This window comes from Carcharodon carcharias, chromosome 1 (assembly GCF_017639515.1).
Source record: "Carcharodon carcharias isolate sCarCar2 chromosome 1, sCarCar2.pri, whole genome shotgun sequence".
Classification (NCBI taxonomy): domain Eukaryota; kingdom Metazoa; phylum Chordata; class Chondrichthyes; order Lamniformes; family Lamnidae; genus Carcharodon; species Carcharodon carcharias.
Window position 1 is genome coordinate 30,560,782 of NC_054467.1, and position 12,563 is coordinate 30,573,344.

Consider the following 12,563-nt stretch of genomic DNA (forward strand, 5'->3'; position numbering starts at 1 on the left):
TTTTGTTACACGAGTACATTCACTTTACAGCACAAATTGCTTTTGATCTTGGCAATATGGCATTGCCCAGATGGACCATAAGGAACTGCAGTTGCTCAACAGGGAGGCAGCATGAACAGGTTTCTTCCCATCAATTCCAGCTCCAAGACAGCAGGTGAGACTCATTCCTATCAGCTTCCCTAAAGTATATGACTGACATGAAACAAGAAGTGAAACCTGCACTTCCAATTTCCAAACTCTTCCCACTGAAGAATTTTGTTTATTTTTGAGTTCTATTTGTAGAATCAATCTCCAAGGGCAGCATTTTGAGTTCGGCAGGTGGGCCCAGGAGTGGCCAGGAAACAGTCTGCCACCCGTGATCGGCCTCCGACTGTAATTTCATGCTGGGTGGGCCAATTAAGGCTTGCCCAGCATGAAACGCAGCTTTTCACTGGTTGGCAAGGGCCGAGCGGGCAAACAGCCCAGGCAGCCCCTTCTGTGGAAGGCTGCCACAAAAGAACATCTGTTCTGCGTTAGCAAATTGATGGAGTCAAATGCGGCTGGAGATGCCAGGCGGGAGGGCAGGTTGGGTGGGCACTCGAGTACCTCGCGGTCCTCCTGGAGAAGGTGGCTGCCAGGACAGACACCTTTGTCCCCAGGGATGGGAGGAGGAGGCCATCGCACCTCACAAAGAGGGCATGGGATGAGGTGGCAGTGCTGGTTAGCAGCCACGATGTGGTGCGGCGCACATGGGTGCAGTGCCAGAAGAGATTCAATGACCTGCTGCACTCAATAAGGGTGAGTGCTGTGCAGGTATGGATCAGTTTGGAGAAGTGTTAAGGTGCGGATGTCCCCTCGTGGACCTCAGGGGTGCTAGAGTTTGAGTGCCAATTGTAAATGACGTCGGAGCCAGCCAAGTGGGTGAGCCCTGGTTGCTTAGACTGAGTGCCTTGCGGCTTGAGAGCCACAGCTCGGATATGCCCTATAAGGTGTTCCTCAGCTGGGGTTGGCCAGGCTGCAATGGTGCTGCAGGTAGAGTGTGGACTAATCAATGGTCCTCTTTCCTTTCAGGAGAAGGTGAGCCATAACCAAGCAGAGCGGTCACATACAAGTGGAGGCCCGTCCAACCTGCTGCTGCTCACCAGGTTCGAGCAGGGCGCCCTTGAGCTGGAGAGCCAGCACACTCCCTGTGCAACCAGGCTTTGAGAGATGAGGTGCCAGGTGGAGGTAAGAGCACAGTGCACAGAGGTGAGAGTTTCAGATTGGGGAACCATTCTGGTGTCGTCTCTTCATTGATGGGAGCCTCAAATCTGGAGTCCCCATTGATCATTGAAAGGCGATGGCACTGTGATGCAGATTTCCATTGTCTCACCAGGGTGCCTGGCATGCACAGTTTCTGTGTGATGACTTTAACTAAAGACATGTCCTTCTTCTCCCTTTTAGATTCCCCAGCACGCACTCACTCTCTGGACCCTTAAGGGCCACCCCTAATGCCAGAGGACCACCGGGCTTCATTTGACCTGCATCGCACCCACTCTGTGAACCAGGCACCAGTGCAGATACCAGCACCATGGTGGGCATTATATTAGCAGCTAGAATGTTGGTGCACATTGGTGAGGGCACCTCACACTCACTTGTGGTGCAGGAGGGGCAGAGAGTGCCCAGGGCGCTGGCAGTCGGAGAGCTGCTGGGGACCAGGATGATGCTTGAAGGCCAGCACGATGTGTGGGAAGATCTGGCGGAGATCCATGAGGTTCCGTGATGGAGGAGCCCATGAGGAACATGAGCACTGTGTTGACCATCATGGCCGAACACACTGTCCCCTCCATTGAGAGAGCGGCGACTCTCATGGAGAGGCAGCTCCTGGGACAGAATCAGGGGTTCCTGGGGTTGCGCTCAGAGCTGCAAGCCCTCACACAGACAATGACCTCGTGGTCAGTGCCAATGTGGGAGATGAATGAGGCACCCAGTATCCCAGTTAGGTGCCAGTCCATCAAAGTTGAGCAGGGAGATCCAGAGAGACCTCATGTTGGCTCACAAGCTGCTTGTCGTCTCTGCGAGCTCCTCAGCCCAGTGGCTGTCGCACCTGATGAGGCTGTGATGACTGGGGAGATGCCAACCGTGGCTCTGGCCACTCCCTCTCAGGTGGGGCCAGCACAGGTTCCACTGGCCAGAGGGCGACTGTCAAGGTCATCACAGCCAACAAGACAGCAGAGTCAGCAGGCTGCCTCCAATGCCGCTGCCAACGACAGGAGGGGGGAGGCAGCACCAACATGTAGCACTCACAAACGTAACTTAAAGGCACCTTGAACACAAGAGGGACTGGTCACGGTTGATATTCTGTTCACTTATGTTTGGTTGATACGTCTGCTGGTGTGGATGTCAACACCAATAATGGTAATGTCATTATGCTTTCAATGTGACAATAATATTAAATTTGCTTTGGTTCTGATGGCCTGAGAATGCTTCATCTTTTTTCTTTCTGGTGCAGGGTATGCCAGTATGTAATGCTGGACATGAGTGGCTGGATACTTTATTGCACAGGCACTGAGTGGACTTTGGGTGCCAACGAAAGGGTCATTTCAGACATCCAGGATGGAGGTGGCAGCCCTGGCATGGGGTGGAAGCAGATCTTTGGCAGCCTGGCGGAAGGAGCGTTGGATCAAGGTGTCACTGCCTCCCTGGAGGTTACCGAAGTCTGCCACCATGTCCTCAGCGTTCTCCTCACCATGCTCCTCTTCTGGCTCACTACTGGATTTATCATCTGTGGCCTGTGCAGCTGCGTCAAGATCCTCTTCCTCCAGTGAGTCCCCCACTTGCCACTGCCAGATTGTGGAGAGTGCAGCATGCAACCACTATCAGTGACACCCGCTCTGGGAGGTGTTGTAGTATTGTAGTGATCCCCCTGAACGGTCCAGGCATTGGAAGCACATCTTGAAATAGCCTACGGTCCTCTCTGCCACCAGCCTTTTGAAGACATGACTCCAATTGTAATGCTGTTCTGCCTCTGTTCTTGGGCGGTGGAGAGGCATCAACAGAGAGCCCTTGTCACCTAGCAGCCATCCATCCAGTTGGGCTGGAGCACTGAAGAGCCTCAACACCTGGGAGTGTCTCAGGATGTAAGCATCATGGGAGCAACCATGGTACCTTGCACAGACTTGCGTCTTGTGGTCACAAATTATCTGGACGTTCACAGAGTGGAATCCCTTCCTGTTGCCGAAGACACCCGGCTGACCGTCTGGCACCTTGATGGCCACATGTGTACAGTCGTTGGCACCCTGGATGCGGGGGAACCCAGCAATCGCTGCAAAACCTCTGGCTCGTTCAGCCTGGTTGGCCTCATCCATACAATAAAGGTCAGTACCAGCCTGAACAGAGCTTCTGTCACCAGCTTGACGCAATTGTGGGCAGCTGATTGGGAGACTCCACACAGATCCCCCGCTGACCCCTAGAAAAAACTGGCGGCAAAGAAGCTGAGGGCCACTGTGACCTTCAGAGCCATTGGCATGGGGTGTCCACCCAAACAGTTGGAGCTGATCTCAGGCTCAATCATCTAACAAATGGAGGTCATGGTCTTCCTTGAGAGGTGGAGCCTTCTTCGGCATTACACCTCAGATATATTGAGGTAGCTGTATTGCAGCCTGTAAGCCCTCGCAACAGGATAGTGGCGTCTTCTGCGGCCCCTTCTGCCTTGGACTATCTGCTGGCTCAGTGCCCCTTGTGCCTGCGCCTCTCCTCCCACAGGTCACTCCCTGGAAGCTGCATTGGGACACCTGGCCTCCTTTCCCTTTTGCCCCTCTCTTCCCCCTCAGAGGATGTGCCACCTGCAGTGGTCACAATCCCCATTACCAGGGTAACAGAAGTCTGTCTGATATCTGGAAGGGCCCACACGGTCTGAATCCTCCAGGGGCCTTGGAAGAGCCAAGAAGACCTGAAATGAAGCCTAGAAATACTAACAATGAAGCCCTGAACAGAGATGAAGCTGCCAAGTACCAATAAGCAACCAGCAGCAAACTATCTCCAAAACTCCTCGCTACTCACATTGGCAATGCTGCTGACCCTTTTTTATCATGCCCATGGATGCGGTTTAGCAAATTGTCAGCTGTCGCCTGTCCGTTTTGCCCATGCGATGAGTGCCAAATTGCATGGGCAATGTAAAATACAGTTAATTGTCTTTTTAATGGCCATAACTGGCCTTGTAATTGATAGCGGGCGTGGCTCTGACTCCTGCTTGTTTCCGCTGACCGAAATATCGCGCAAGTACACAATGACATCAGGACGCTCACCCGACAGGTCAGGCACGCGCCCACCTGCTCAGCGAAAAATTCTGCCCAAGATTTTCTCAAGACCAGAAACTCAATCAGCTCTATATATATACGCTGGTCCAAGTGGAACATGTGGAAACAGACATGTTCAGAGTCCAATTACCATATACCAAGGCCTTCAAAGTGTTAGTGTTAGAACTCAATATATTTCAGCTCAAGTGTGTTGCTGTAAGTTTATTACCTCCAAGGTCCTGACTCCTATTTTCTTCTAATTCTCCCTTGGGAAGAAATTGTTAAAAGAGAATTTCCAGAGATGGGAGCAGATGATAAGAGTTCTGACTAACAGCAGGTGCAAGCTCCTGGAGTTCCTGCTTGGGAATGGTTCAGAACGACTTTCACCATGTGCTGAGCTTTATATAGTGAATGTTAACAGGTTACCTGAACATGGGGGAGGGAATCACAGCCAAGCCTCTTGCACACCTGGCTGCATGTGGCGATCAATCTTGTGCAGCAACTCTAGTTGATTTTTCTCCTCACTAGTTCAAGGGCAATCCTGCTGATCACATTATCCTTAAACCAGATCACCACAAACCGAGGATTGATACTGGAAGCTTCCTGGCTTGTGTGCTCAGTATCCGTATAACACAGCGTAGTTACCCACAGTGATGAGGATTCATTTTATACCTTGGAGGAGCAAAATTTCTGCTTCATTAGGGGGACCGAGCAGGCATTTGGTGGCTTATTGGAAAGCTGGGATGATGAACAGTCTGTGATTGTTCAATAAACCACCCACTGCACTGACTCCTCATCACAGGCATTGGGTCTCACAGTATTTTCCCTTGGATGTCTTAGTTATATGTTGAATGAGATTTTAGAAAGGACAGGTTTTAGAAAGTAGTTTACGTGATAGAGAAAGAAAGAGTTGAGCAACAATGGACAGCCACGCGCCTGTACTGAATTATACTGGAAAACTGAGACATGATCGATTGATTTCAAGGCTGAGAGCACAGATAGAGCTCTTTATCCTGCTTATATTACGTTCCCCTGCAAAACACACAGCAAGAACACTCCTGGTATCCAACTGCAGAAGCACTATGCCCTTAATCATCGCTGGAATAGAAGAATGTGGAAAAAATATCGGCCTGCTTTACGGAGAATTTAGTTGGCATAAGGCTGGCACAGGTACATGTCTGGCATATAATCACCTACTCTAAAAAGGAAGTGCATGATATGGTTAAAGCCCATCCATGCTGAGGGAGGAGGTGCCAACCACTGCAACAGAAAGGGACTGCAATCAGCCTCAGCATCTCTGGTTTGAATTGGGGCTAGTGGGGTGGTAGTGAGGTGAGGCTGAAATCTATCAGTCTGCATGCTGGATTCTTATCTAGTGACACCTGCTGGGAGGTGAAAGTGCGGGTGGTGGGGGTGGTGGTTGGTGTCAAGGTATACCGGATTGGAAATAGCAGTAATGTTCCCCCACGGGAATAACGTACAGACATTGCCATTCATCAAATCCATTCAAAGCTTTTAAGTCTCAAGTGATCATTTGTAAAAATAAACTTCTATTCAATAGTCATGTCAAAAACAGCTAATTCTTTCATAGCCTCTTTAAACTGTCAATCAAATTGTGAACTCAGAACACCCTGCTGAGATAACTGCAGTTTCTGAAGCCTGAATTTTCACTACCGAGGCGGGTAGCTCGAGTTGGGAAAGTTCCCGACTCAGCAGATTCACCTTGGTTTAAAGGACCCCTTTAGACCAAATTTTTGCTCTGGAGGTGGGGAAAGGAGGTGTCTACTCCTAACCCCTCACAACCCTTCACCCCCATGTCATCCCATCTCTTATATAAACAAGCTTCTAGCCATATCAAAGACAGCTAATCCTTTAAAAACCTCTTCAAACTGTCAATCAAACTGTGAACTCAGAACCCCCCTTGCTGAGGTAATTGTAGATTTTTGAACTCAACCAAGCCTTCATAATTACACAATAATAGCCCTCGGGAAATGTCAACAAAGGCCCCTACAGTAATGGTTTTTTGCCAACCTACATCAGATGACCTGCCAAACAAAGCAGTCAAGCTGGCAGTGTCTTTTTAACTCTCACTGACAGCTTAAACCTGTTTTTGTTTTAAAATTGAAAGAGCAGGGGATTTAACAAACTTCAAATCAAGACAGTTAAACAGACCTTTTTAGCCCAAGAGTTATAATATCTGTCCCATCAATTTGTGACTCCCACACTGCAGCTTAAGGCCCTTGAAACAGCCAAAATGGGTTTGTTTGAACTCAGCATTAAATTCAAATGGCCCTGCTGAGTTTGGGTTTCCTGCCTATGTGAATCACAGCTTGCCCCCTTTCCCCTGCTGGCATAAATGGGATCTCTCAGAAATGGGGCCATTCTTCCTCATCAGGGTCCTGCCTGACATTTTTAAAGGTCTGCAGAGTCTTCCAACTCTGTGAAAATCTGGCCCTTATTGTCTCAGCTTCCACATGGACAGCCCCTTGGGTGAAAGAAAAAGACTGCCAGCAGCCATGGACTGCACCTCAGCAGGAGTCATTGCATTCATTGACTCATAGAATGGTTCATGCACAGACGGAGATAATTTGTCCACAGTGTCCATCCTAGCTTTCTGTAAAAGAACCTCTGTTAGTCCTAGGCCATGGTAATGCTGTAGATATAATTCATCTGGATTTTCACAAGGTCTTTGGTAGGGGGCCCCCACCATAGACTAATAAATAAGGTCAAAGAATACGGAGTCAGGGGGCAAGTGGCAGCATTGATTGCTAGCTGGTTTTAAGTCAGAAAACAGAGATGGGAGTAAAACGTAGTTATTCAGAGGAGCAGCAGGAGTGAATTAGTGTTCCACAAGGTTCAGTGCTGGGATCGCTGTTGTTTACAATTTACATTATCAATTTGGACTTTGTGATCAAAACGCAATTTATAAATTTGTAAATTGGGGAGAATAATCAATACTGAGAAGGACTGTAACAAACTATAGGAGAACATTAACAAACTTGCAGAATTAGCAAATGGACTTTAACATAGATAAATGTGAGGTAGTACATTTTGGCAGGAAAAATAGGGAGGTCACTTATTATTTGGAAGGTGGGATAGAGGATCAAAGGGATCTCTGAGTACAAATACACCAATCACTATAAGTTGTAGCACAGGTTAGCAAGGCCATTAAAAAAAAAAAGCAAACCAAGCACTAGGCTTTAAGTCAAAGGAGATAAAATTGAAAAGTAGTGAAGTTACGCTAAAGCAGTATTGAACCCTGGTCAGACCGCACTTAAAGTATTGCATTCAGTTCTGGTTGCCATATCATAAAAAAGATATAGAGGCACTGGGGAGGGTGCAGAAAGAATTTACAAAGATGATACCAGAAAATGTGTCTATACATTTCAGGAAAGGTTTGACAACTGGGTCTCTTTTCTCCTTAAAAAGAAAGGCTGAGGCATGACCTAATAGAGGTCTTTAAAATTTTGAAAGGTGTTGACAAAGTAGATAAAGAGAGAATGCTCCCACTTGTGAGGAAGAGCATAACTAGAGATAAAGGAAATTCAATAGGGAAGTCAGGAGAACTTCTTTACTCAAAGAGTGGTGAGAATGTGGAACATGGTACCACAGGGAGTGGTTGAAGTGAATCGTATAGATGCATTTAAAGGGAAGCTGGACAAGCATATGAAGATGAAAGGAATAGAGGGCTATGATGATAGATTTAGGTGGGGAAAATGGGAGGAGACTGGAGTGGAACATAAATGTTGGTATGGACTGATTGGGTTGAATGGCCTGTTTCTGTGCTGTGTATGTTATGTAATCCTATGTAAATTATCCTCCTCCCAGTATACAACACTTCTAAGTTTTGAGTCATCTGCAAATTTTGAAATTGTGCCCTGCCTATCAAAGTCAAGGTCATTATTTTATGTCAAGAAAAGCAGAGGTCCTAATACTGACCCCTGGGGAATCCCACTATCTACTTTCCTCCAATCTTAAAAAGAACCATTCATCACTATTCTTTGTTCCCTGTCACTCACCCAACTTCGTATCCATGCTGCCACTGTCCCTTTTATTCCATTGGCTTCAGTTTTGCTGGCAAGCCTGTTCTGTGATACTTTATCAAGTGCCTTCTGGAAGTCCATGTACACTACATCAACCACATTACCCTCATCAACTGTCTCTATTGCTTCATCGAAAAACTCAATCAAATTAGTTAAACAGGAGTTGCTGTTAACAAATCCATGCTGGTTTTCCTTAATTCATTCACATTTGTCCAAAAACAGGAGGGATAAAAAGTATAGAACTGGAGGAAAAAGAGATAATCTGAGCTCAATATTAGCCTTCTGAACACACTAAGTGTAGGGTATGTGGGGAGGACTAACACTGGGGGAGTAATCAACTTTTTTCAGCCATTTAACATTCTAAATGGTTGAAGTGATCATTTGTGTTGTTTCTCCACAAGTCTGCTAGTCTCCCACTGAAGTTACGAGAGGATATCGGGATAAGCCTTACATAATTTACAGGCCCTTACGTTTCTGTGATGCTGGGACATGCACTTTGATGCTGTTGTGTAACATACCAAGTTGAGGACGTCAGCTTAATGATGCAAAAAAGCAAAGAAAATAATTAAATTCAGGCCCACAGCAATGGAGAACATCTTGGTGCAGGCGCTTTTGGAGGGGGGGGGGGGGGGGGGGGGGGGGGGGGGGGTGGGGGGGTGGTGGTGGTGGTGGTGGTGCAGCAGTGAGTGTAAAGCTGAGAGTCACAAAGCCAAGGGGATTGGAAATCAGACAGACCAGAAAGAAGCGAAGCAAAGCTGGAAGAGAACAAATATGCCACTGTAAGAAGGAAAATATTTCTGTGTACCACTGTGATTGAGATGGGAAAGAAATGGTGGCACAAAGATGGAGATAGAGATAAAAGATTACATATTGAATATTTATATACAGATAAATTGCATATCTGAAACTTAGCTGAAACACACTTGTGAAAATGATGACAATCTCAGGGTGAACTCACTTGGGTGCTGCCATTTTCAATACCGTTTTGAACCAGCTCTGGACATACTTCAGGAATTCCTGACAACCATGCTCCTTTGAGGTTATGAGATACAAGAGACATCCCAGTCACCACCCCTACCCACTGTCACTACCTATAATGAACGTTTACCTGCTCTGCCAGCAACTGCTGCTGTTGTCTCTGCTCCCTGAAAAGCTGCTGCTTTTGCTGTTCCATCATGTGAAGCTGATGCATTCTCTGTCTCTCTTGTTCCATCAACAACTGTTTCATCATGACAGCCTGCTGCTGGTTTCCAAGGTAACTTGGGCCTCCAGGATTACCAGACATAGAGCCGGGCACCGGGACCCCAGTGCCCGGGCCAGGAACAGGAACAGGAACAGGAACAGGGGGCTGTACGGATGCTGCAGGCCGAGAGGTTCCCACTGGACTCTGATCCTGTGTGGAAGAAAGAACTGTTTCAGAGACTGAAGAACATACAGCATATTACAGAACCTGAAACAAGTTAAGTTGTGGAAATGAGCCCACAACCCACTATAAAACATATTACAATTATAATAACTCCATTCCACCAATTGTTAAGTTATATACTTTGTCTGTGCCCAATCATAAGGGGAGTGGGGTGACCAGTCTCCAGGCCACTGAAAATAACATTACCCAACTAGCTGTTAGGGGGCTGGTTTTCCCCTCCGTTTGCATTTGTACAATACCTCCCCAGCAAGTGTGCCTAAAATGGAAGAGCCATCAAGTGAGAAAGTGTATGCCTGGGGAGTGGTGGGGGTGGCCATGTGGAAAGACCTGAATATATAAAATAAAGCTCCCCAGCCTGGCTCATTAGCAGATTAAAACAAGCAGCACCCATTGTAATTCAATGCCCAATCAGATTAAACCATATAATGTGTCTCACAGAGAGCATATATTTCATCGCTGGACAAAGTGACTTTTGTGGACTATGAAACCCAGAGGATTAGCAGCTGTAGTTTATTTCAACTTCTTAAACAATCAGTGGCTTTACTTAACATTAGCCACTTCGCTGCTGCATTCTCAATTGAAGATTAATTTTGTCTGGCTTTGTTACAGTAAAATGTTATGTCTCCCCTGCCACTAGTACAATACCGCAGATCTATAGGCAGGTCTCCAGTATGCTGCAGCCTTACTGGCTTGTTTATTACATTTAAGCATTAGGACATTATTCAGTAAACTGAATACCTGACATCTTAAGAGTCACAGCATTAAAAAAATGCACACAGTACAAAGAACAGTTCTTTATCAAAAGAAAGCATGCATTTGTTTCAGAGGATAATTACAACCTTCACTTTTGACAACTTTACATATGAATTTACAAAGACTGTGTCTCAAATATTAATATTTACACACATCACATACAGTCTGTAGCACTATATTTTTTCACATTTTGAGGGCCAGGCAACATATCAGCTGGGGGGGAAAAAATTGTGTTTTAAAAATGACATTTTTAAATCCAGTTCACCACTCCCAATTTTCTCCCTTTAGCCCTCCTCCTGAGGGTGATGGTTCATACTGCGTTTTAGATCCACAGACACCAAAATACCACACAGCACCATGTCCACGAGAGTCCAGACAATAAGGGGCAGGTTGTTCGGCTCTGTGTATACTTGTGTATTTTTTTTATTCTCAGGGTGTGGACATCATTAGCAAAGCTGCTTTTATTGCTTATCCCTTAATCGCCTCAGAAGGTGGTGCCAGGACTTCAGTTGCAATTGTTTTGACAAACTGCTACTAGACCACTTCAGAGGGCATTAGAGAGGCAAGAGAGGACAGGGAAGGTAGTTTCTCTTCCCTGTAAAACATCTATGAATTAGCTGGATTTTTATAACAAAACTGCAGTTTTGCTAGCTCATAATTTACCAGGCTTATTAAAGTCAATTTCACAACTTGTCTTGACATGATTTCATCTCAACCTCTGGGTTGTTCATTAAGTCCCATAACCACTATATCACCACACCTGAGGTATTGTGCAAGCTATTATTACTAACTTTATCAGCATTAGTGTGGTGGGGTCTTGAAATCTAAAAGCACCTATAGTGACAGCATTGAAATGGCTCTCAGGGCCTAGCAACATTTTGAAGAGAATCTCAGGGTCAGGAGGGGGATCCAGGGTGCAAGAGGGCACACTCCAGGGAGAAGCTCTGGAAACACTGAGGTAAGTAGTGGGATCAGGGAGAGGGGTCCCATTGTCTGGAAACTTAGGAGAGGGTGCTCCCTGGGATCACAGGGAGCAATGGAATGCTGTATAGGAGGTTTGTGAGCACTGATATGGGCTCTCAAAATCTAGGAGTGGAGAGAATAAGTTGAGGGAGCTCTGGGATTCAGCATGAATAGGATGGACTTTTGGGGTACTGAGAAGGAGAGAGAAGAAGTGACGGGTATTGGAGTTCCAAGGATTTCGCAATATTGGGAGAGGAGCAGGGTCTCCTTCTGGGGAGGGCAGGCCCAAAAGAATAAGATCCAAACTGTTCTGAGCCTCTTTCACACCTTCAGGCAACTCTTCAATGAAATCTTGCCCATCTCTGACCATCTACAGCCCCTTTTTTGCCCACAGATTTTCCTGCAATTGCTTTCCCACTTCTCTACCGTACCACTACTTTACCAGAAGTGTAGAATTCAAAAACTTTAGTGCACTTTTAACAAATTTGCTGTCTTATATAGTCCTCACTAATAAACATAAATTTCCACAATCAAGCAAAAAATTACCTCATAAAATACTTAAAAGGTCATTGTATATGCAGTTTCCAAGTTTTTATATTCAAAAATTCCACAAACCTCACCAAAAATGATTCATAAAATAGATTTAACTTAATTTTCAACTGTAATAAGCTACTAACAAAAAAACAAAATCAATTCTCAATAAAAAGTCCAGTAAGTAATAACAGGTGGAAAATAAAATGGAGAACTCTGAAGTGCTGCTAATCATAATTGTTTTCTGTTTCAAAGCAGTCCACAAAACAGGACAATGATTTTTAAACGAATGTCATCTGCATGCCTCAAATTAAACTTGTTAGTTTCTTTTACAGAAAGTGAAGAAATTCCTGGGTTCCCACTGAGCAAAGGTATCCTGCAACAGAATTACAAGCTGAAAAATATAGCAAAATCTACATAGAATTGTAGACCTGGAATCCAACTCCCGTGCCCCCTGTTGGTGTATTTGAAAGCGGGGGGGGGGGGGGGGGGGGGGGGTGCGCTTGCAAAATTCAACACGTGGCCTTCCCACTGCCTTCTCGCCCTTCCACAACCCACCTCCCATTTTACCAGGATCCACAGAGGCTAATT

General features: G+C 46.0%; 1 protein-coding gene across 1 annotated transcript in view; it reads right to left on the reverse strand.

The window, feature by feature from the left end:
* maml3 (mastermind-like transcriptional coactivator 3) overlaps positions 1-12,563 on the reverse strand; it is a 454,633-nt gene that overhangs the window by 23,604 nt on the left and 418,466 nt on the right. Inside the window, exon 3 of the mRNA XM_041175296.1 lies at positions 9,408-9,692. Within this exon, the coding sequence (XP_041031230.1) occupies positions 9,408-9,692 (285 nt within the window). The remainder of the gene's footprint in view (positions 1-9,407; positions 9,693-12,563) is intronic.